Source organism: Balaenoptera physalus (assembly GCF_965194825.1).
Source record: "Balaenoptera physalus genome assembly, chromosome: 18".
NCBI classification, from domain to species: Eukaryota; Metazoa; Chordata; class Mammalia; order Artiodactyla; family Balaenopteridae; genus Balaenoptera; species Balaenoptera physalus.
The window spans coordinates 74967290-74991595 of record NC_138899.1 but is presented as its reverse complement, the minus strand read 5'-3'; the positions used below and the strand labels follow the sequence as shown (position 1 = coordinate 74991595).

The window sequence follows — 24306 nt, the reverse complement described above, 5'->3', positions numbered from 1 at the left end:
AAACAAAGACAGCTGAAGGATCTGATTACCAACCCACTTCCACTTTGTGTACGCAGCATTCAGTCCAGAGCTGGTCTCCACTTCCCCTGCTCTCTCATCAGAATCATCAGGCACAGTCCAAACCCCAGCAAGAACCTCTCGATACCCTCTTAGGAGCCCGCGCGGCTGCTCAGCACAGGTTCCTCCTCGCTGCAGCAAGTCAGTAAACCTGACTCGTTCCACTACAGATGTATTCCGGGTGGTCTTCACTTGGTGGGCAATAGCTGCTGCTTTTTCTATATACCAACCTATTTATCCAGGGTCACTGAGAGGATTAAACTAAATGTTATCCTGTAAAATGCCGAGCATCTGCCTGGGAAACTGCTAGTACACGACAAATGTTAGCATCTCTCCCTTATGAGCTCAAAATAAAGCTATACATGTAATTGTATTTTTTTAATCATCTACCTAGTTCATCCCTGCAAGAATCTACATCTCTGCAAAACACAGCTAACAGCCAAAAGCGATAAGCCCTGAAGTAAACAGAACTCTAAGCAACCAAGACAGACATGATCAAGTCCATGAAATAAAGATTATGCACTTTACCGTAAGAACTCCTAAAAATCTCACTTAGACACCATTTGCTCATTTTTAACACATTTTATTCTAATAAACTTTTTAAGTATTTTAAACTATAAAATACTTCAGCATATACTGCCAATATATATATTCATTTATAAACCATATATTTTATGTATATTATAAAACGTATACTAAAACAGAATTAAAAGATTAAAATATTGTTTTAATTATTAACTATTTTAAACATTATGTTTTAATATTGCAATCACTAAAAATACTATTACTGTTAACATACCAAGTAAGAGCACTGTTACTGAATACGCCTCTTTATTTTTTTAAATCTTGCTTTCCCCTTTTGTAAAGTTCAATGTACTCTGAAACTTGGTTTTAAGAGAAGTCGTTAAGTCCTAACTGAAAAACCTAGCTCACAAATGCACAGATCCATATAGAAGACTATGTCACTTACTGTTTCACAAAATCATATCACTTTTCTATTGTATCACTAAATATGCACAAGTTTTTGTTAAGTCAGTTACTTGATGTCAGTGTTATCACAATTTTATTTTACCTGATGTCAGTCAGATATTTTTGCAAACTAAGGAAAATGTGTTGCTTTTTACATTTCTAATAAATGGGTCTAAAGCCCACTGAAATTCTCTATGATGAAGATTTTTCAACAGACTGGAAAAGTCTAAAGATGTTTTCAAATGTTCTCTCCATAACACTTCTTCTGAAAAGCAGGTATTTTTTTTCACTTACTGGTTAAAAATGTCAATTTTGCCTTAAAGAGACAACTAATTGTTTTCTAAAAATTATATGCTAGGTAGCATACTGTTGATAGCTTCTTGCCATCATGGAAAAGATCAGCATCTAAAATATTCATCTTTTGTAAAATAAAAATGTGTAATTCAGCTTTGAGTTCTACAATTCTTTAAGTACTTTGACAGTGAACCTCTGCTTCCCATTTCCATACAAAGTATCATAGATTCTTTTAAAAAGTGTTTTTAAAAGTAACTATATAATATACTATGACAGAGAAGCTGCAGAAACTTTGAGAAACTCATGGTGCTGCTGTTGGTCTCTACATTACCAAATTCCCACACCTTCCCCCAGCAAACCATGCTCATGAGAACGAGGACCTAGAAAAGCCTGGAGGCTTTTTCAGATCCAATCCATATATTAATACAAAACCTCAATTCCTCCCTCTTTTTGGAGCACAAAATAACAACTAGAAGTTCTAATATTTTTATTCTCACGTCGCAACTGACTTGCCTCATCTCACTTTGTAAATTACTAGTAGTGAAGGGGCATAAGGCTTCACAATCTATATTAGATGCTGAGGGCATGACAGCTATAGTTTATAGAATAATGATACTACATTACACAGTGAAGGAGTCAATGAACTTCATTGAAGTTAATCAATATTATTCAAATGATGGCTCTAAGTCATGGAAAGTAAATTATGCGTAGCATATTACACGTAAGCAAATAGGACAGTAATCCAAAATAAACTGGGATATTCCCCAAAACAACCTTTATGTATTCAAAAAATTTACTGATTCAGAAAAATTTATTACCGAGGGTTTCCAGTTACCATGAATTCTAGTCACTTTCAGTTTTTCCCCCCTCAGAATGAGAGGAATTCTTAAAGAGCATATTTAAGAAGTATATACTTCAGGCTCCTAAATCATATTTACTGTTCCATGTTACGAAAACAAGTAGAGCCGTCAGTACTTTATCGATAATTTAAAATAACTTCAAGCCTTACACTAAAAATATATTTTTCATATTCCAAGTAGTAATAGAAGCAGACATCACAGACTTCATATTTAACACCATTATTATAAGTAGTAGTAGTATGGGACAATATTTACCTTTCCCATAAGTAACAGAGAGAGTAATGCTTTAGGAGTCAAGAAAACTCTCAACAGTTTTTAAACGTCTATTCTGTTTTAGAAATCACAGGAGATATAATAAAGGTAAGACACATATTCATGTAAATTTGACATCACGTAAGAATCTGAAATACACAGACAGAAAATGGTTCACAGGAAGAAAAGATCACTGTGGACTAGAATGAACTAAAAACCGTTTTCACAGGAGAGGGACATGAGCTTGAGTAGGATTCAGAGCTAGAAAGGAAAAGGCATTCAAAGCAGAGGGAAATAATGTGTTATTTGTTTTCTCAATAAAAATGCCTAATTCAGAACACCAAATTTAAGACACATTCAAGTAAAACAATTTAGAGAAACACTCCATAAGAGATATGTTAATTAATAAGCCATTCATCAAGTCAGCTACGTGTGTGTGTGTGTGTGTGTGTGTGTGTGTGTGTGTGTGTGTATAGGTATATACACATAAATGGTACTATCTACCCTTTAGCTTCATAAAACCTCCCAACTTATACTGGGAATAAGAAGTTCCGGCAAGAGAAAGAAAAATTAAGAAGAGATGTAAGTAAAGAGAAAATCTGTGCATTACATCTTTTTTTTTTTAACATCTTTATTGGAGTATAATTGCTTCACAATGGTGTGTCAGTTTCTGCTTTACAACAAAGTGAATCAGCTATACACATACACACATCCCCATATCTCCTCCCTCTTGTGTCTCCCTCCCACCTTCCCTATCCCACCCCTCTAGGTGGTCACAAAGCACCGAGCTGATCTCCCTGTGCTATGTGGCTGCTTCCCACTAGTTACCTATTTTACATTTGGTAGTGTATATATGTCCATGCCATTCTCTCACTTCGTCCCAGCTTACCCTTCCCCCTCCCTGTGTCCTCAAGTCCATTCTTTACATCTGCGCCTTTATTCCTGTCCTGCTCCTAGGTTCTTCAGAACCTTTTTTTTTTTATTTTTAAGATTCCATATATATGTGTTAGCATACAGTATTTGTTTTTCTCTTTCTGACTTACTTCACTCTGTATGACAGTTTCTACGTCCATCCACCTGACTACAAATAACTCAATTTCGTTTCTTTTTATTGCTGAGTAATATTCCATTGTATATATATGCCACATCTTATTTACCCATTCATCTGTCGATGGACATGTAGGTTGCTTCCACGTCCTGGCTATTGTAAATAGAGCTGCAGTGAATATTGTGGTACATGACTCTTTTTGAATTATGGTTTTCTCAGGGTATATGCCCAGTAGTGGGATTGCTGGGTCATATGGTAGCTCTATTTTTAGTTTTTTAAGGAACCTCCATACTGTTCTCCATAGTGGCTTTATCAATTTACATTCCCACCAAAAGTGCAAGAGGGTTCCCTTTTCTCCACACCCTCTCCAGCATTTATTCTTTGTAGATTTTTTGATGATGGCCATTCTGACTGGTGTGAGGTGACACCTCATTGTAGTTTTGATTTGTATTTCTCAATGATTAGTGATGTTGAGCATCCTTTCACGTGTTCGTTGGCAATCTGTATATCTTCTTTGGAGAAATGTCTATTTAGGTCCTCTGCCCATTTTAGGATCGGGTTTTTTGTTTTTTTGATATTGAGCTGCATGAGCTGCTTGTAAATTTTGGAGTTTAATCCCTTGTCAGTTGCTTCATTTGCAAATACCTTCTCCCAATCTGAGGGTTGTCTTTTCGTCTTGTTTATGTTTTCCTTTGCTGTGCAAAAGCTTTTAAGTTTCATTAGATCCCATTTGTTTATTTTTCTTTTTATTTCCATTTCTCTAGGAGGTGGGTCAAAAAGGATCTTGCTGTGATTTATGTCATAGAATTCTCTGCCTATGTTTTCCTCTAAGAGTTTTATAGTGTCTGGCCTTAGATTTAGATCTTTAATCCATTTGGAGCTTATTTTTGTGTATGGTGTTAGGGAGTGTTCTAATTTCATTCTTTTACATGTAGCTGTCCAGTTTTCCCAGCACCACTTATTGAAGAGGCTGTCTTTTCTCCATTGTATATTCTTGCCTCCTTTATCAAAAATAAGGTGACCATATGTGCGTGGGTTTATCTCTGGGCTTTCTATCCTGTTCCATTGATCTAGATTTCTGTTTTTGTGCCAGTACCATACTGTTTTGATTACTGTAGCTTTGTAGTATAGTCTGAAGTCCGGGAGCCTGATTCCTCCAGCTCCGTTCTCAAGATTGCTTTGGCTATTCGGGGTCATATGTGTTTCCACACAAATTGTGCAATTTTTCTTCTAGTTCTGTGAAAAATGCCATTGGTAGTTTGATAGAGATTGCACTGAATCTGTAGATTGCTTTGGGTAGTATAGTCATTTTCACAGTGTTGATTCTTCCAATCCAAGAACATGGTATATCTCTCCATCTGTTTGTATCATCTTTAATTTCTTTCATCAGTGTCTTATAGTTTTCTGCATACAGGTCTTTTGTCTCCTTAGGTAGGTTTATTCCTAGGTATTTTATTCTTTTTGTTGCAATGGTAAATGGGAGTGTTTCCTTAATTTCTCTTTCAGATTTTTCATCATTAGTGTATAGGAATGCAAGAGATTTCTGGGCATTAATTTTGTATCCTGCTACTTTACCAAATTCATTGATTAGCTCTAGGAGTTTTCTGGTAGCATCTTTAGGATTCTCTATGTATAGTATCATGTCATCTGCAAACAGTGACAGCTTTACTTCTTTTCCAATTTGGACTCCTTTTATTTCTTTTTCTTCTCTTGATTGCTGTGGATAAAACTTCCAAAACTATGTTGAATAACAGTGGTGAGAGTGGGTAACCTTGTCTTGTTGCTGATCTTACAGGAAATGGTTTCAGTTTTTCACCATTGAGAACAATGTTGGCTGTGGGTTTGTCATATATGGCCTTTACTATGTTGAGGTAAGTTCCCTCTATGCCTACTTTCTAGAGGGTTTTTATCATACATGGGTGTTGAATTTTGTCGAAAGCTTTTTCTGCATCTATTGAGATGATCATATGGTTTTTCTCCTTCAGTTTGTTAATATGGTTTATCACATTGATTGATTTGCATATATTGAAGAATCCTTGCATTCCAGGGATAAACCCCACTTGATTATGGTGTATGATCCTTTTAATGTGCTGTTGGATTCTGTTTGCTAGTATTTTGTTGAGAATTTTTTGCATCTATGTTCATCAGTGATATTGGCCTGTAGTTTTCTTTCTTTGTGACATCTTTGTCTGGTTTTGGTATCAGGGTGATGGTGGCCTCATAGAATGAGTTTGGGAGTGTTCCTCCCTCTGCTGTATTTTGGAAGAGTTTGAGAAGGATAGGTGTTAGCTCTTCTCTAAATGTTTGATAGAATTCGCCTGTGAAGCCATCTGGTCCTGGGCTTTTGTTTGTTGGAAGATTTTTAATCACAGTTTCAATTTCAGTGCCTGTGATTGGTCTGTTCATATTTTCTATTTCTTCCTGGTTCAGTCTCAGAAAGTTGTGCTTTTCTAAGAATTTGCCCATTTCTTCCAGGTTGTCTATTTAATTGGCATATAGTTGCTTGTAGTAATCTCTCATGATCCTTTGTATTTCTGCAGTGTCAGTTGTTACTTCTCCTTTTTCATTTCTAATTCTGTTGAGTCTTCTCCCTTTTTTTCTTGATGAGTCTGGCTAATGGTTTATCAATTTTGTTTATCTTCTCAAAGAACCAGCTTTTAGTTTTATTGATTTTTGCTACTGTTTCCTTCATTTCTTTTTCATTTATTTCTGATCTGATCTTTATGATTTCTTTCCTTCTGCTAACTTTGGGGTTTTTTTGTTCTTCTTTCTCTAATTGCTTTAGGTATAAGGTTAGGTTGTTTATTTGAGATGTTTCTGTTTCTTGAGGTAGGATTGTATTGCTATAAACTTCCCTCTTAGAACTGCTTTTGCTGCATCCCATAGGTTTTTGGGTTGTTGTGTTTTCATTGTCATTTGTTCTAGGTATTTTTTGATTTCCTCTTTGATTTCTTCAGTGATCTCGTGGTTATTTAGTAGTGTACTGTTTAGCTTTCATGTGTTTGTATTTTTTACAGATTTTTTCCTGTAATTGATATCTAGTCTCATAGCATTGTGGTCAGAAAAGATAAGTGATACGATTTCAATTTTCTTAAATTTACCAAGGCTTGATTTGTGACCCAAGATATGATCTATCCTGGAGAATGTTCCATGAGCACTTGAGAAGAAAGTGTATTCTGTTGTCTTTGGATGGAATGTGCTTTAAATATCAATTAAGTCCATCTTGTTTAATGTATCATTTAAAGCTTGTGTTTCCTTATTTATTTTCATTTTGGATGATCTGTCCATTGGTGAAAGTGGGGTGTTAAAGTCCCCTACTATGACTGTGTTACTGTCGATTTCCCCTTTTATGGCTGTTAGCATTTGCCTTATGTATTGAGGTGCTCCTATGTTGGGAGCATAAATATTTAGAATTGTTATATCTTCTTCTTGGATTGATCCCTTCCTTGATCATTATGTAGTGTCCTTCTTTGTCTCTTGTAATAGTTTTTATTCTGAAGTCTGTTTTGTCTGATATGAGAACTGCTACTCCAGCTTTCTTTTGATTTCCATTTGCATGGAATATCTTTTTCCATCCCCTCACTTTCAGTCTGTAGGTGTCCCTAGGTCTGAAGTGGGTCTCTTATAGACAGCATATATACGGGTCTTGCTTCTGTATCCATTCAGCCAGTCTATGTCTTTTGGATGGAGCATTTAATCCATTTACATTTAAGGTAGTTATCAATATGTATGTTCCTATTACCATTTTCTTAACTGTTTTGGGTTTGTTATTGTAGGTCTTTCCCTTCTCTTGTGTTTCCTGCCTAGAGAAGTTCCTTTAGCATTTGTTGTAAAGCTGGTTTGGTGGTGCTGAATTCTCCTAGCTTTTGCTTGTCTGTAAAGGTTTTAATTTCTCCATCGAATCTGAATGAGATCCTTGCTGGGTAGAGTAATCTTGGTTGTAGGTTTTTCCCTTTCATCACTTTAAATATGTCCTGCCACTCCCTTCTGGCTTGCAGAGTTTCTGCTGAAAGATCAGCTGTTAACCTTATGGGGATTCCCTTGTATGTTATTTGTTGTTTTTGCCTTGTTTGGGCATTAGATCTTAATATACCCTTTCTTCAAAGTTAAAATTTTTCTATTCTCTAGACCTTTATCGAGCATGACATTTTCCCCTGGCATACTCTATATCTGTCATTTTAACTTGGAAAAGTGATAAAACTTCAGTTTGAAAAGAAATTCATTTTAATAATTTCCTGTCCACTAGAGGGCTCCAATATTTCTTCCATAAATGTTACAGATATGACATTACAATAAAAATATTCACTAAGCACTGAAAAAACTCAAATTATTATTAACTCACTTAACCCCAGACTAAAAATGGTTACATCTGCTACAATTTTACATTAATAGTTTTAAAAGATACAGGGTTTTTCTGTATTTTATCATCTAAAACATTTCGAATAACCAAAATTGCTTTGCCATTATTCTCACACTAATTGTCAATGTCTCTCTTAGGTACGGTTTTCAATTTTACAGATATCATAAAGTATAATTTCAGTCCAAAGCTCTAAATAGTAGTTCAAATGTCTTATATAATAGTTTTATAAATACAATAATTTATTTCTTAATAACTTTCCAAATCCAGAAAACGAAATTACCAGCTTATCTACCCAGCCTTAGGCTTTATTACTAACAGAAAGTGTAAACATTTTCTTTCAGAAAAACCTAAGTCATTAACATAATTCATGCTACAATTATAAACAATGAATATTGCCCCATCATGAACTATGATTTGCGCTGAGGGGGAAAAAAATGAATCATTTAAACACAATGTATTATAATGATATTCTGTTCAGATATTTTCAGATTTTTCTCACAAATAAGTTATTATACTGGAATGTTAGTAAATCTCTTAGTTCAAACTCAATCATTCTTAGCAAAGGAAAAGCCAACATTTTAAGTAAACACATTTATATAATTTATAGGACATCTTTACAGAATGTTTATTGAAAAAGTATCAACTGCAAATTATTTTTTGTAAAGAATATAGCAAATCCATTCACTGGGGGTACCACTCCCACCCACCCCCAAAAGACTGGCTTGCTCAATTTGGATTATAAGAAAGAGACTACTAATGGTAAACAAAAAAATTTACTGAATGTTTAAAAATAAATTTTAAATGTTAGTTATATTTACGAAATACAAAAGTGATGCTAAAAAATCGATTTTAAAGTGAGTCACAATAATTGCCGTAAGAAGACTTTACCAAAAACATCAAATGATTTAGCAATTATTATAGCACAGGAATGAACTATCTCCAATGAAAACATGACAGGGGTTATAACTTCACTGCCCCACCTCGTTTCCTAAACAGGATTTTCCTATACAACTGACAAGCACCATTAACACGTGAAACAGCGTAACATTTGTTTCTAAATAGCACATACGAACTGTTGCTACTGAGAAACTTGACATTTTTACTGCATCTAGCAAAAATGCATGTATTCGTACTTGCAAGGGTGTGTATCCTGATCACTTAAGAGTTGTACTTCAAGGGAAATGTCAAGAGTGTGGAAAGAGGTGGGAGTGGACCAGCTGATGCTCTCCAAGAGTGGTAAAAGTCTTCTCACTTTAAGTCACGGATGTAAATGCAGATTGTCAATTACTGATAATAAGAAGTTGAACAAATATGAAGCATTTAATCGACAACTTTCAACCAGTATTTATGTCATATTTCAAAACGTTGAGGATTCTAGGTACATATCACATAAAGGCACTTCTTAAGCAAAAATGCAATGTAAGTACTAGCAAATGAAGGTTTAAAAGGTTTTAACGCTGGAAAAAACCCTCAAGACCTCCAACAAGCTGGACAACTAGAAAATGACACATAAAAAATATTCAGAACCATCTAATCTGAGCTGTACCTTAGATACACTCTGAAATAGCATCACCAGGGCATTATATGTTTATTACATAATACTGCTTTGCCCTTGCATATCACCTTTAATCAAGGGATCTCAAAGCACCAAAGAATCATCAAGGCCTTAAAATACAGTCTGAAACAGAAATAGTTGTATTTTATAACTGCAGCTATTAATAAAACCTTGCCACTACTTCCCAGTCCCCTGAGCCGAACACTAGCTTCCAAGCCTTCTCTCTGACTTGGAAACAGTATTCCCCAAATCATCTCAATCTGTGACTGATGCTACCCACATTCCAGCTTTTCTTCATCACTGGGCCTAAATAAAGTTGTGGCACTGTTTTAATGACACAAATCTATTTCACGACAACTTCTGTGACAGATAAATAGTACGTAGGATGATCATATCTCACAGTGCGCATGATGATATAAGATGGAGGCTTTAGAGAGAGAGCCAATCTTTGCTGGAGGTGATGAGCCCACAGAGCAATTATCCAACAGAGGAAAGAGCATTTTCCAGCTCCGTCCAGAGACCTCTCCAGACAACTTCGCCAGTAGGGTGGAGGAAATCAAGTCCAGCTATCCTTAAGCAGGCCGTAGACTATTCTCCGGTGTGCACACCAGGAGGGAAGGGAAAACTAAAAGGACAGTGTTCGAGTTTTAAGAATCAGGAAGGAGGGTGTAAGGTTGCTATGTGGCCACCCAAGAGACAGAACACTGTGGTTCCTTTGCATTTAAATAGTGCACTAAAAGGGAAATCAAACGCTAGCAAAATGTCTTTAAACCAAGGTCAAATTATGCCAGTTAGAACCATTTAATTTTTATTTTACAGCCTGTAAATGAGGTTCACTCTTATTGAAACAGCTGTCATTTTAAAATTTAATCACCAGGAAAGTTCAATTTTGATCTTTCGCTGAAATATACAAACACTCAAATGTTAACTTCATGTAAGTGAGCATAACTATGTTAACTTCAATTCTTTCATAAACAAGATTATTCACCTTCCTGTTAATTGCATTACGTTTGACCCTAGGACAGCAAAGTGTAATTTCACACTCACACAAACCCACCTCCCAGCACTGTAAACCTACATGGTTCCTGTTAGTCAACAGTCTCGTATCCTTAACCTTTATGCAGAGTACTTTTTGTTTCAGGTTCTTAACATTCCAGGATCAAGGCTCAATCAATAATGTGTTTTATGAGCTTTTAAAAGTCCAGTGATGTAATACTACTAAATATTTGGTACTAAAAGTCCTGGAATATTCATTAAAAGTACCAAAACACAGCCAGCCTAGATTTGTGAAAATTCCAAAACGTCTTAATATTTCTGTTGCCATACTTGTTCACCCAGACGTTTCAAAAAGCTCACAGCAAATTCTGGTCAAGTTTCTCTCCAAGAGATGACACGTCCCTGTTTTTGGAAATATCAAGCTTGTACCTACTGCATTAATGATCAGTGCCACCGAGCAAGATCCCCGTTTCCCTGCCCACCTCTGTATCTAGCAGGGACACCCGTCCTGAGCTCTGCCCACTGCCACTGACGTTTTCAGAAGCTTTAAAGACACAAGTGTTCAGAGGCTTCTAGCAAAGAGGAAGAGATTTTCTTCACTTCAGGCTACCTTGCTACGTGTTCCCAACTTCTCCATTGTCTTTAATCATTTAGAAAACACAAATGAGAAAAATCCGCATTAAAAGCAGTACTTCCTCAAGAGGGACACCAGACCCTCCAACTTCTCCAGATCTCCCAGCACCGTGTCTTTTCAACAGTCCCCCGCAAACCTTCACCCCACGCCTGTATCCTTTCTGATTAAATAAGACTGGAAACCACAATTAAATCAAAGGGTGTCGTAACTCTTATCCTTCACTTACCATATCCGCCGGGACATTACTGGACATCTTGCCGTTTGATATATACCCAGATGTTTACGCCGAAAAAGAAAAAATCAAAAAGAGACAACAACAAACAAAAAAGAGAAATCTTCGAGCTACAGAAATCAACCTTCACGATCTTGACTGATTCGAGACGTGCTTCCCCCTAAAATAAGTTCTTTCGGAGCCAAAGTGCCGGCCGGGCCGAGGTTCCGAGCGAAGAGGAACAATCGCCGGGAGCGGTGTGGCCAGAGCAGGAGGGAACTCCTGGGGTGGCAGCCCCGTCGCCGTCGTCAGCAGCAGCAGCCCCAGGACCGGCCGCGCCAGGTGGACCGAGCCGAGTGACACACGGACATGGAGCGGGGTGGGAGGGGGTTAAATCGTCTTCCTCCTTTCCCAGCCCGGCAGTGATTCACACTTGCTCCCAAGTCGAGTCCTCATTAAGCAGGAGGAGAATGCCCCGGCGCCGCGGTACACAGATAACTATGTGGCTATACATGGACGCGTCCCCCGGCGGACGGCGCGGGGAAACGGCTCAACTCGCGCGGCCGGCGTTGCCAGCCGGGCCGCGGAAACCCGCGCTCAAGGGCATTTAACTCGTTGGCAGCCGAAGCGCAAGCCCGGGCCGGAGAGCCGGGGCGGCGAGCGGGGAAAGCGGGGCGCTCGGCCCGGCAGGAGACCCCACGGCCCGTCGGGGCTCAGGCCGCGGGCGCCTCCGGGCAGCCGCGGGGCTCAGGGCACATAGTCTCCGGCTTCCCGGCGCTCTTCTCTCGCCTCCGCCTCCCCCGGCTCCGCCTTCCCCTCCCCTCCCCGGCCTCGCGAGCTCCCCGCGACGCCGACTTCGGCTGGGCCCCGGAAGAGCCCTGGTCCTTCCTCTCCTCAGTCCGGGAACCGCTTCCTCTCAGAGCTCTGTCTCTCCTCCTCCTCCTCCTCCACTTTTCAGTACCCGACGCCGCAGCCGCCTCCTGTCATCGCCCCTCAAGCCAACATGGCGGCGGCGGCGGCGGCAGCTGCCGGAGCGCGAGTCGGGGACATGGGAAGAGCACGACCCCCCCCTCACAGCCGCCGCCCCCGCCTTCCTTCTCCCCCTCCCCCTCCGCGAACACCAAATGCGTCACTACGGAGACCACCCTCGAGCATCACGGGAAGTGTAGTCTACGCCGTTGGGGGGCGGTGCGGAGGGAGGGGGCCGCCTAACGCGTCCTCGCCCGACTCCGAAGCCACGCCCCTCCTAGCAACAGTTGCTAGGAGAGGAAAGCTCGCTTTAGCCAAGCTGCTGCAGGGGAGTTAGGAGATACCTGCTACCAGAAGTGCTGTGATCGTGCGAATTATTGGGCGAAAATTATTCTGCACAGAGAAATTCCCTCGTGCACAATACACACGCAGAGTTAAAACGTGGTTTACCTCCAAGCAAAATCATTCATTTTAAGGATAGCACACTCTCCACATCCTGCAATCTCAAAGCATTTTGTATAGTGATTTCGTCTAGGTCTCTCCTCAACAATACATTTGGAAGATCAGAAGCATTGATTTCCAATAAGGTCATAGAAGTTCAACAAGAGTAAGGATATCGTTAGGCAGGGAGAATGTTGGAACATGTGTTTCTTGAAGACCCAGGGCCATAAAGCTACAATCTAGTTAATTGAAATTACCAAAAACTGCATTAGATGCAATAGTGTATGAACCAAAAACTGTATTAGATACGATAGTGTATGATGCTAAATCTCTATCAGGAAATAGCTACTACAAACTACATGAGGATTCGCCAGTTTCCCAGGCTAGCCCTGAAATTCTATTTAACTCAAGATGTAATAGAAAATTTATACACCTGCAGTGATTAGCAAACAGCAGAAAATAATACCATTAGTGAGAGACTTAGATGAAGAATACATCTACCCCAGATTTAGGAACAAAATGCAGAGACCACAAATGTCTATCTGACTCTCTATACATATCTCTATACATATCTCTATACATATCTCTATACATATCTCTCTTAGGGTATTTTAGGAAGGGCTGTCTCAGTGAGACACCTGCATAAAAATGCCAACAGAGTAAGAGTCTGAAAGCCACCTCTCCAACCTACAGTTATGTGACCTCATCTGTGAAACAGTCTTGCCTACCTTCCAGGGGTAAAGTAGGGGCACTTGTGAGGGTAAATTCATGCAGGGAAAATAAATCACTTTGTAAATAACAATGCATCATTTGATGTGAAACGTTACTACTTATTCATTCAGCAAACAAACACACCAGGCACTCTGCTAGGCACCAGGAGTTTAAAAATGAATAATCCAGGCAGTGTCCCCCATTGTCTAGGAGCCTGTGTCATTCCCCACAGCAATCTCTCCTGTCAGGTGTGTCTCATCATGATGGAAACTCACAGGACGTTTAGAGTACCTGCCTCTTGAGTAGCCCGGCTGGAGAAATTCCAAGCACTCCTGGAGGCCTACATCATCCTGGGGTGAGTTAGAGTGGTAACCAGGGAGGAAGAGGGTAGATTGAATTCCCAGAGAGACCAAAGGACAGAAGAAAAAAGAGGCCTGAATCTTGCCCTGATTAGGCTTCAGGACTTGGTATAGATATTTCTGAGTCCATAGCTACATGATTTTCCTTGGCCTCATTCTCCATGTTTAGCAACCACAGAGGCCTCTCCAGCAACCCTCCAGGAAATAAGGGCAGCCGAAGATGTTTCAGTGAGTTCAGAAGGAATATTGAAGGCTCTTGCTTACGAAGTTAGTCCTTCACCCTACTCCAAACCCCAACTTTCATCCAACTACTGCCCTGGCCAAGGCTCTGCAAGAAGCAGAAAGTGGCAGGATGTATAGAAGCCTCAACTCACTTCCTCTGCTGTTTCCCAGCAATCATGCGACGACAAGAGACATAATGACCACCACTGCCAGCCCAAGACCTTGGCATTTCTGATACATGGTGTTGCTGTTTGACATTGGTTACCCCAGCCACCTCCACAAAAGGCAGCATCTTTCATAAGTAAAGTCCCTGCACCTGGATGTATTTCCAATCTCTCTTCTAAGAGAGGCTGCGACATTATTCTCCACAAGATTCATTATAGCTCTTTCCTAATAGAGTTAAGGCACAAAGGAGCATTACTGGACACAGTCGCAGACTTTTCCACTCTCCTCTCTTTACTCTGTACTTCCCGACTCAGGTGGGTGAGAAGAGAGACTGGAAAAAGAGCCCATCTGTCCACGGCAGGAAAGGATAACATCTTCTTAATACCTTCAATCTACTCTCAGCATCAATTTGAAGGAAGCAAGTGACACAGCATTTTTGTATTACAAAAAGTAACTCTACGGGAAATCAAAAGACCTGGCTCTGGCGATGAATTTGCTGTGTGACCTTTGACAAGACACTTTGCTTCTCTGAGCCTCAATTTGTTCATCTGAGGGGGTGGGACTAAAATCTCTAAGGCCCCTTCTAAGAGTCTATGAAGTCAAGTCCTGGAAGAATAACACATGACACCCATGACCTGTTAAAAATATCTCCCTCAAGTGACTGCTCATGGGTATGAGGGTTTTTTTGGGGGGGTGGAGGGCAGGGTGTGATGGAAATGTTCTAAAATTAGATTACGGTGATGGCTGCATAACTCTGTAAATGTACTAAAAACTATTGAATTGTATACGTTAAATGGGTGAATTTATTTTTTTTTAAATTATAAATACACATAATTTAAAATTTACCATCTTAACCTTTCTGGGGTGCACAATTCAGTGGCATTAAGTACATTTACTCTGTTGTACTACCATCACCACCATCCATCTGCAGAACTCTTTCATCTTGTGAAACTGAAACTCCAAACCCAATAAACAACTTCCCATTCCCCCTCCCCCCAGCCCCCGGCAACCACCATAATACTTTCTGTCTCTATTAATTTGACAACTCTAGGTACCTAATATAATTAGAATCATACAGTACTTGTCCTTTTGTAATTGGTTTATTTCACTTAATGTCTTCAAGGCTCATCCATGTTGTACCACGTGTCAGAATTTCCTCCCTCTTTAAGAGGAAATAAATACTCCACTGTATGTATGTATGTATTACATTTTGCCTATCCATTCATCCATCGATGGACACTTGGATTGCTTCTACCTTTTGGCTATTTTGAGATGGATGATTTTTATGATATGTAAATTGTATGTCAGTGAAGCTGTTAAAAATATAATCTCCCCTATCTGCCATGTAAGGGGTCTGAAATGATTCCCATCTTAGGCTCATTCCTTAAGGGTCTTCACAAAAACCTCTGGAATTTAAACTAGAGAGAAGCATTATTTTCTATAAGACCAGTAACCTTGAATCAGATATTACTTTGCTTGATTATCTCATTATGCCATCCATTGTCGTTTATTAAAGATCTGGGAGTAGGAAAATGCCACAAGAGGCAGAGAAAGGTTTGCAGCAATGCCTGGGGGGTGGAGGCAAGGGTTGTGGATATACCATACTCTGTGGGCAAAGTGGAAGGAAGAACTTTGAGGACCGCCTTTGCCCCCTCTGTCCGGTTTTACCCAAGACTGGCCTGGTCCTCTTTGGTCCCAGTGTAAGAGTCACATCAAGGTTTTGCTTTGTAAAATTATACTACATTTCTTTCTCACGAGAAAATCTATATGAAGCCCCCTAAAACCAATGTGAAGACTCCTATCATAGAAGGATTCTCAAGAAATGTTCATTTCCTACCACAAAAAAAGGTCGAGGTCTTTTCTCTGAAACTAGACATAATTTGCTAGTTACTAGTTTAGTAATGGACTTTCCCCCTTTAGTCTTTACTCTTGCTGCAGCAGAATAAACGGACTATGTGTGTTTGTAGATTTGAGAATCATGCTCTGAAGGCGTTTGGGATATGAAGAAAAGAATTATATTGTGTAAGGCAAGGGAACAGCCCGGACACGTTGGCTGACCTATTTTCACTCCTGAGGACCACCCCTGCACACGCGTTGCAAATATGTCCAGCCCTTTAACCCTACACTCCCCTAACCAGACATTCTCAGCCCAGTTCCCATAAAAATCACTAGGAACCATTTAAAAAGACAGATGCCCCAGCCCTTCCCCAGAACAACTAAATCACACTCTCCTGGACCGGACCTGACACCGGTATTTTTCAAAGATCCCCTAAGTATTTTGATTGTGCAGCCAGAACTGAGAAACACTGTGTATGTCAAATTCCTTCAAGTTCAGCTTCCTTCCTTTGCCCCAGTCTTGTCTTAATAATAGGGGTGATAACCTGTAGGTACTGTGATTTGTAAAGGTGGCCACGGTCACAGAGACGTAAGGAATAATCATAATCCCACCGCTCTCCCCTCCCCCGCCCCGCTGTGTTCATTTACTCACCCAGACCTTGACCTCTCCTCTGATCCAACCCAAGTCTCTTTACCTCAAGACATTTCCCTCTGTTCAGAGTCCAGAAAGGGATAGAGATGGGGAAGGGGACATTTAAAATACCATGCGATGGGTTGATACGTGCCACCATGGGAACAAGCACTGGGCAGTTGGAAAGCACAGAGGAAATGAGGTGAATTCAGCCTGGAGGTATCTGGAGTTGAACCAGGTGAAGGCCAGGTGAGCAGCCGGGGTGTTCAGGAAGAGCATACACACACACACACACACACACACACACACACTCTCACACACACACACACACACACACACACACACACACACACACACACACACACACGGGTTGAGACGCAGACTAGAAGCCAAGGAGTCAAGGAGGGGAGATGGCTGAAGCCCAGATTGCTGCTTGGGAATGAGGGAGGGGTGGGGCAAGAAAAGGGCAGGAGAGAGAAAGTGGAGGCCAGTCACCAAGCACTTTGCAACTGAGGCTAAGCAGTTTGGATTTACTCTGATAGCAGATGGAAGCCACTGAAAGGTTGTAGGTGGGGGAATGCCATGATGAGATTTGTTTTTATAGAAGGATGGAAAAGGGCCTCTGAACTCCAACAGTACCTTTTATCTGGATGTTTTGGGTTAGTTGTCATGGACCCACGTAATCTAAAAACCCTAAGGCCGTCCTGAAGATGATCAAAGCCCAACTCTTTTTTTTTTTTTTTTTTCAGATCAGAAAGACCAGTTTTGGTCTTTAGTTTGACTCAGAATACAGTGCTTGTTACTCTGTCTTCTGCTAACAAAGTTCCACAAAAACAAGGAGCCATTCTACTACATAATACATAGTCAACCCAGTATGTATTTTTCTCTTTTATTTTTAAAATAAAGAGCAATGCCAATATTATAGAAACTTTGGAAATTAGAAAAACTATTTTTGTTTTTTGTATATTTCCTTCCAGGTTGTTTTATGTACATAATTTCACATATTTGTGGTATGCATAAAATTTTCTTTTCAATATTAAATGAAAATTCATTTTTTAAACATTAAAATTTTTTAATGTTACAAATGGCTACCTAATCTTCCTACTCCTCATTTGTAACGGTTGCATACTATTCCACTGTGTCCATGTACTATAATTTATACAATCACTTTCTGTTTGGGGGACATAAAGGTTGCTTGCAATTGTATGCTCTTTGTGCAAATAAGCCTTTCTGCATTTTGAATTACTTGTCTAGGGGAGAGTCCGGAAACTTGTTATCATGGAGTCAAGTCTATAAGCCTCCCCATGGCTCTTGAACTGTGCATTCAAGTTATTCTCCAAAGGGTTTGCCTGCTTAGAATGCTGTCGGTGAATATGAATACCAACTTTACCATCATCACCACCCCAGCCCTTATGTGTTTCTATAGCTGTACTACCTGTTTATAATATGTACGTATACCTTGCACACAGCAGCACACAGTGGTGACGGGGTGGTCAGAGCTCCACCCCGTTACCCCATCAGCCCTTCTCTCCTCCAATGAAAGACACAATCCAAGTAAAAACAAGTATTTTCTATGTAAGCACAACTTCAGCAACACACCCACACCCATATCTATACACACACACACACACACACACACACACACAACTCCAACCAGATAGGAGACCCCTCATATTTAGAAATTTTGGATCTGTCCCTGACTATGTATGCTATTTATTAGGTTAAAAAAAAAATCCTGTTCCTTGTGGTTTTTCATTTTGCATTGAGATGATTTCTATCTGGTTGAGCCTTTTTCTGTGTGTAAGAAATAAACATTTTTGAATGTTTATTTCTTACACACAGAGAGCAAGCAGAAACAGGACAGCAAATACAGTACGGTCTGGGGCCAGTGTGGATAAAGCCACAGAAGCTTGCCTGGTGCAGAGCTGGGGCGATTCCCTCACGTGGGGAGGATGCATCTGCCCTCCAGCTGGGCATGGGTGACGTGACCCTGGAGTTTTAAGGGTCATTTCAGTATAGATATCAATCAGATAACATAAAGAAATTATTTTCTTATTTACAAATAATTTATTGACATAAGACAGCTCCTGGGCCACCACGTCATGAGTGAAGGAGATAACACCCAGTTTTGCTACAGGTTGGCAGCTTTGTTATTTCTCCCTTGGGCTGAAGCCACCTTTCTTCCTGTTTGGATCGTGGGTCTTCAACTATCTGTAACCTCCTTAAGGGCCTGAGCTGGATTTTATTCATCTTTGTAGCCTCAACGCTTAGCATAGTGAATGAATAACACCCAACACCCTTGTCAGTAAGTGCACGGAAGAGATGAACCTTTATGTTCTCTTCCCAGTTCCATGATTTTGTAAAGTCGGGGATTACCTTTTGATGTTCTATTCAGACCTAGAGGTGTGCCTCATTAACGCAGAAATGATATTCAGGCTCAGCTCAATTGCTTTCCCATGTCTAAGAGAATATGCCAACAGAAAGACAATTTTTGTGTGAAGGCTGGAATTCGCTTTTGAAAAAACGAGAGTTATGTTTTTTAATGGCACATAGTTCTAGCAAGTTTTTGCAAACACACAGCCACGGGAGTTGGGCAGTCTGAGTTCATAGGCCACTAGAGAAGTAATACCCGTGTTTGACCTCTTGCTGAAGTCCCACAATGCCTTTCTTCCTGACCTGACCCCATGTTTGACCACACTATTGAATATCTAAAGCTAAAGCTGGAAGGAACCTTAGTGATGGCATCATCTTCAACTCTTTTAACAAGTGAGGAAATAGAAACTTTTTGAGAAGCACGCACATTTTCTCTGTACTTTTCAAATGTACGTGAGAATGAGTTTCCTCTAAGATGTTCCAAGAAACAAAAAGGCAGAATAGTTCCTAGCGGCATTATGTAATTGTTGAATTATTATATAACTTTGTGTTAAGTCATGACAAATATACCAAATGAATATAAAATGTATCATCAAATTGGTATCCTAAAATACAATCATTATTCTTGGTTTCCACTGTCACAGAAATCAGCCCACCATCACGGGATTATTCAATGAAGAAAAAAAAATTTTTAATGCCAAAAGTAATAAAACTCTATTCAATTAAAAAAAATTTTTAATCCTGCATTAGCATTATACTCCCATCAGTGTAGGGCAGAAGAACTGTCCTTAACACTAATCTTGTGGCATGTGGCATGAACTGGAAATTCTGTTTCTTTTGTACCCCAATAACCTCTACCATAGTCATTGGGCTTTTGTTTGCTCATTTTTATTTTTTTATGGAAGTTGATTTACAGTGTTGTATTAGTTTCAGATAGTCATTGTTTTTGACACTAGTTTTTTGATTGATTGATCCATAATTATGCCACGCTGTTCAAATTGTGTTTTTTTTCTTTTCACCAAGGCAGATAGTGACCGTGTCCATCAATAAATGCATTGCACATTATATTACTATCTAAGAGAGCAGAATGAAGAATCAAAGAAAGATTTCTCCAAAGCCTTGTGTGCGCTCTTGAAGGCTTCCAGTGTATCACACTGACAGGGCGGTTGCCAGTTGGAAAGCCTGGGCCAAAGAATGGCCTCTGTCATGACTGATTCAGTCCTTGAGTCAGGCCTTGTTGGGCAACTGCCCTTGTGGCTGAATTTCACGACCGTGTTTCCTACACTGAATAACCATCAATCTCATCCTCCATGCCGATCAGGGACTTCACAGAGGGGCCGGGACCTAACCGTCTCACAAGGGGCAGCAGCGGGGAAAGAATTGCCGTGTTTAACTGCGTGTCTCATCCAGCAGGCCAGGAACCTTCATGCCGCATCACCATCTCATCTTTTGGGGTGATTCATATGTCATTAATTTAGCACACAGCCTTTGACTTAATACCACAGATAAAAGAGAAAACCTAAAATGAACTTAAATCAACAGATTATAGTGAAAGAGTGAGGGGAAAATAACATATTGGTTGTGAGTGTGGGCCCTGGGTTTAAATCCTGGCTCTGCCATTTACCAGATGTGTAAACGTGGGTGAGTGACTTGATTTTCTCATCTAAAAAAAATTATGAAAGTAAAAAAGTGCGTACAAAATATATAAATTTAAAAGAGAACTCTTTCTAGCACGTAATAAGCTCTCAATGCTAATCTACGATTATAATTACCATAATGAAATGGGATACAGTGATAGAGGCTTCAAGTGTTAGTGCTACAGGTTTGTCTCACTCTACTTTTTCTGCTATGCTAGAATTTTCACATGTGATAGTAACTCGACTAAACCAACTTCTCTTAGGGCGAGTGTTCTCAGCTATTTGTTCATGCTCAGCTCGGATCCAGCAACAATGTTGGCCTCTTGTTACAGAGACCAACGGAACCACATTTATGAAAAGGTCGGCCTCATGGCTAGCAGAATAAAGCAAGTTGAACATGGAATTTGAACCCTAAACTGTGACCTCATGGCCTCTTACTTCACAGACAAAAGGAGTCAGGTAAGAAATCTCACAAATTTGTATCCAGCTCTTAACCTGTATCATTCATACTCTTCCCTCATCAGCTTTGGGGGAAGCCCTAAGCCTCTCCTTCTAAGAATCAGCCCTCTACCCACCCAGGAGCCACTCCTTCTGTCCCCAGAACCCTGTTCCAACAAACAACCCTTCTCTTGTCTTCCATCTTCCGTCTCTCCCTCTCCCAAGGTTCTTCTGCCCAGGGTGACCATATAACATGTTGTCCCAAATCGGAAAAGTTAAAGAAAAGGGGGCATTGTTGATACTTACACGGGGAAGCTGGGACTACCCCAGGCAAACTTCTCCTTACCATGGAAATATGCTCAAATCTCTCCTATCTTTAAAAAGAAAAAAAACAGGCTCTCCCATTTCTCAGAACTCTTTCTAATTCCTCCTGTATCTTGTTCCTCCCTTAATATCAGCTTCTTTAAAATATTGAGCATGTCCCATACACTCCATTTAACCCTCACTCAGGGCTGCTGCCAGGAAAGCCAGTCAAGTGAAGGGCCACGGGGCAGATGGTTCTAGATATTTCTCACTTAAGGGACGTATCATGCATACACATCTAAAATCCTAACCTTCCCTGTATGCCATCAGAGCACATGGTAGTTGCTCAGTAAATGCTGTGAGTTGGATAGTTTAGCTGAAGACACTAGGAAAGTTCAGCAGTCGGGCTCTGCATCTCTTAGGACTCTCCTACTATCCCCCGTTAAGAAGACATTGCTTTACAAGATTGGTCGGATTGTCATGGGGAAGCAAGGAAAACAGAGTCAGCAGGGAGTGACTGTGTTTCTGATTTGTAAACAAAGCTGCCACTGGCTCCTGGGTATGGCCAGTTCTGACAGTTTCAAAGTTCTGTGGGGATTTGGAGAGGAATTTTCTGTTTTGACCTTGTGCTTAGCTTTTTCATGAACTATTCCTCTGTACGTTTCCTACTATTATTTTCACCTTCATCACTTTTCCATCCCTGATCTTATACCCACGTGACATTGAAGTAGGAACATAAGTCTTCAGTGAGATCAGGATCCCAGGAAGAGAGAGTAACATGGTAATTTTGTTAATTTGTTAGAGCCCCGGAAGCACATTTCCCAATTCTACTTAGTGAATTTGTGTCTTGCCATTTTTAAGCAGAGCTGAAATCACAAGCATTTGGATTTAGCTTGAAAATGAAAACACACGTGAGTTCTAAACCAGCTTCAAAACTGAGAAAAAAAAAATGGTTGTTTCCTACTTAAAGAAAATCTAACATGAGAGATATCCCTAAAACACGTTATCCTTCAAAACACTGCAGCAATTTGCGCAAAAGTGTGCTTGGTGATGCTTACAATGCACATGATGGTAGCCTAAGGGTTTGAGAAGTAAAGCCCAGCCATTTCCATTATCACTGAAAAATCTCCATTTTTCATTACATTTTAGCAAAGTCATCTTTTCCCTAAATCCTAGAAAGCTCCAAGCACACTTCACCCCCAAATATTTCTATGTGCTACAGAGAATACATGAAGAACATAAACAGAAGAGAAGGGGGAAGAGACAGAAGCAATACACCCAGGCATAACATTTGCAAAAGAGTTAGCAGAAAACTAGGCAACAAGCACAGATGCCATGCGTGCCCCCAGGCAAGAGGCGGAGGATAGTTACTACTCCCTTTGCCAGCTCTGCTTCTTCCTTGAGGAGCCCAGGGCAAGGTCCTTGACCTTCTCCATCTCCTCCTAGCTCTCAACACTTGCATTTGTGGATTATGCCTAGGCTGTTTAGTTAACTTGCCCAAGGGGAATTACACCAATTACAAAGTCATGGATGGGAATGATTTTGTGAATGAAGCTCTTTCACTTTCAATTTTTCATACTGCACGGGGTTTTAATCAGGTAACAGAATGGGCAAAGAACATGGAATGTTCCTCCACAAACCTTCTAGACTCTATCCTGTGTCTGCCTGTTTTCAGGATACAGAAAGTGAGGACAAGAGACCTCACACCAATCAGAATGGCATCATTAAAAAGTCTACAAGTAACAAACGCTGGAGAGGATGTGGAGAAAAGGGAACCCTCCTACACTGTTGGTGGGAATGTAAATTTATACAACTACTATGGAGAACAGTATGGAGGTTCCTTAAAAAAACAAAAAATAGAGCTACCATATGATCCTGCAATCCCACTCCTGGGCATATATCTGGAGAAAACTCTAATTCAAAAAAGCAGCACTATTTATAATAGCCAAGACGTGAAGCAACGTAAATGACCATCGACAGATGAATGGAGAAGGAAGATGTGGTACATATATACACAATGGAATATTACCCAGCCATAAAAAAGAATGAAATAATGCCATTTGCAGCAACATGGATGGACCTTGAGATGATCATATTAAGTAAAGCAAGTCAGACAGAGAAAGACAAATATCATATGATATCACTTATATGTGGAATCTAAAAAAAATGATATAAATGAACTTATTTACAAAACAGAATAGACTAACAGATGTAGAAAACAAACTTATGGTTACCAGAGGGGATAGGGGGGTGGGTAGATAAATTAGGGGTTTGGGATTAACATATACACACTGTTATGTATAAAATAGATAAACAACAGGACATACTGTATAGCACAGGGAACTATATTCAATGTCTTTTAATAACCTATAATGAAAAAGAATCTGAAAAAGAATATGTATATGTATGTATAACTGAATCACTTTGCTGTGTACCTGAGCTAACACAACATTGTAAATTAACTACACTTCAATTTAAAAAATGGTTTAAAAGAGAGAGAGTGAAGGAAAAGACAAGAGGAGAATATAAAGAAAAGGAGGGGGCAGCAGAAGCCGAACTGAATGGTACCAGCTCTCCTAGGCAACCTCCACGTGTCAGGCACCATTTGGGGCTTTACATCCTTTATTTCATGCAAGCTTTACAACAACCCTGTGAGGTCACATCGTTTTGCCTAATTTTACAGATGAAGAAGAGACTCAGGAGATAGATAACTTTCTCAAGGTCCCTGGGATTCAGACTCAGATCTGTTTAATTCTGAGAAGGATTAAGGAGAAGGGCAGGGAACAATTAGAAAAAGTACCATGTGGCAGTTTGTGTTAACTCATGTGGCAGAGTTGAGTTAAAACCTTAGAAGGACATAAGCGTCACTCTCTTTAGCTCATGTATATACACTTTTCTTCCATAAAGAACAAAAACAGATAAGTAGCTTTAGGGACCCAGAAATAAGTTATTGGAATCATAAAATGCTGGCTTTTGAGTTTAGTT

The 24306-nt window shown here is 39.9% G+C and overlaps 1 protein-coding gene and 1 long non-coding RNA gene across 5 annotated transcripts in view; one reads left to right on the top strand and one right to left on the bottom strand.

Moving 5' to 3' along the window:
• UBL3 (ubiquitin like 3) overlaps positions 1-12332 on the bottom strand; it is a 77671-nt gene extending 65339 nt beyond the window's left edge. Inside the window, exon 1 of one of the 2 annotated variants that reach the window (XM_082435778.1) lies at positions 11252-12332. Coding sequence is in view for 1 of the 2 variants with exons in the window: in XM_082435777.1 (XP_082291903.1) it covers positions 11252-11278 (27 nt within the window). In the remaining variant the exon portion in view is untranslated. The remainder of the gene's footprint in view (positions 1-11251) is intronic. The other variant, XM_082435777.1, reaches the window with a different exon arrangement.
• LOC309647882 overlaps positions 1-24306 on the top strand; it is a 655782-nt gene that overhangs the window by 153330 nt on the left and 478146 nt on the right. For all 3 annotated transcript variants that reach the window (XR_014256344.1, XR_014256345.1, XR_014256346.1), the window contains exon 4: positions 20913-21039. This is a non-coding gene — a long non-coding RNA (uncharacterized lncRNA). The remainder of the gene's footprint in view (positions 1-20912; positions 21040-24306) is intronic.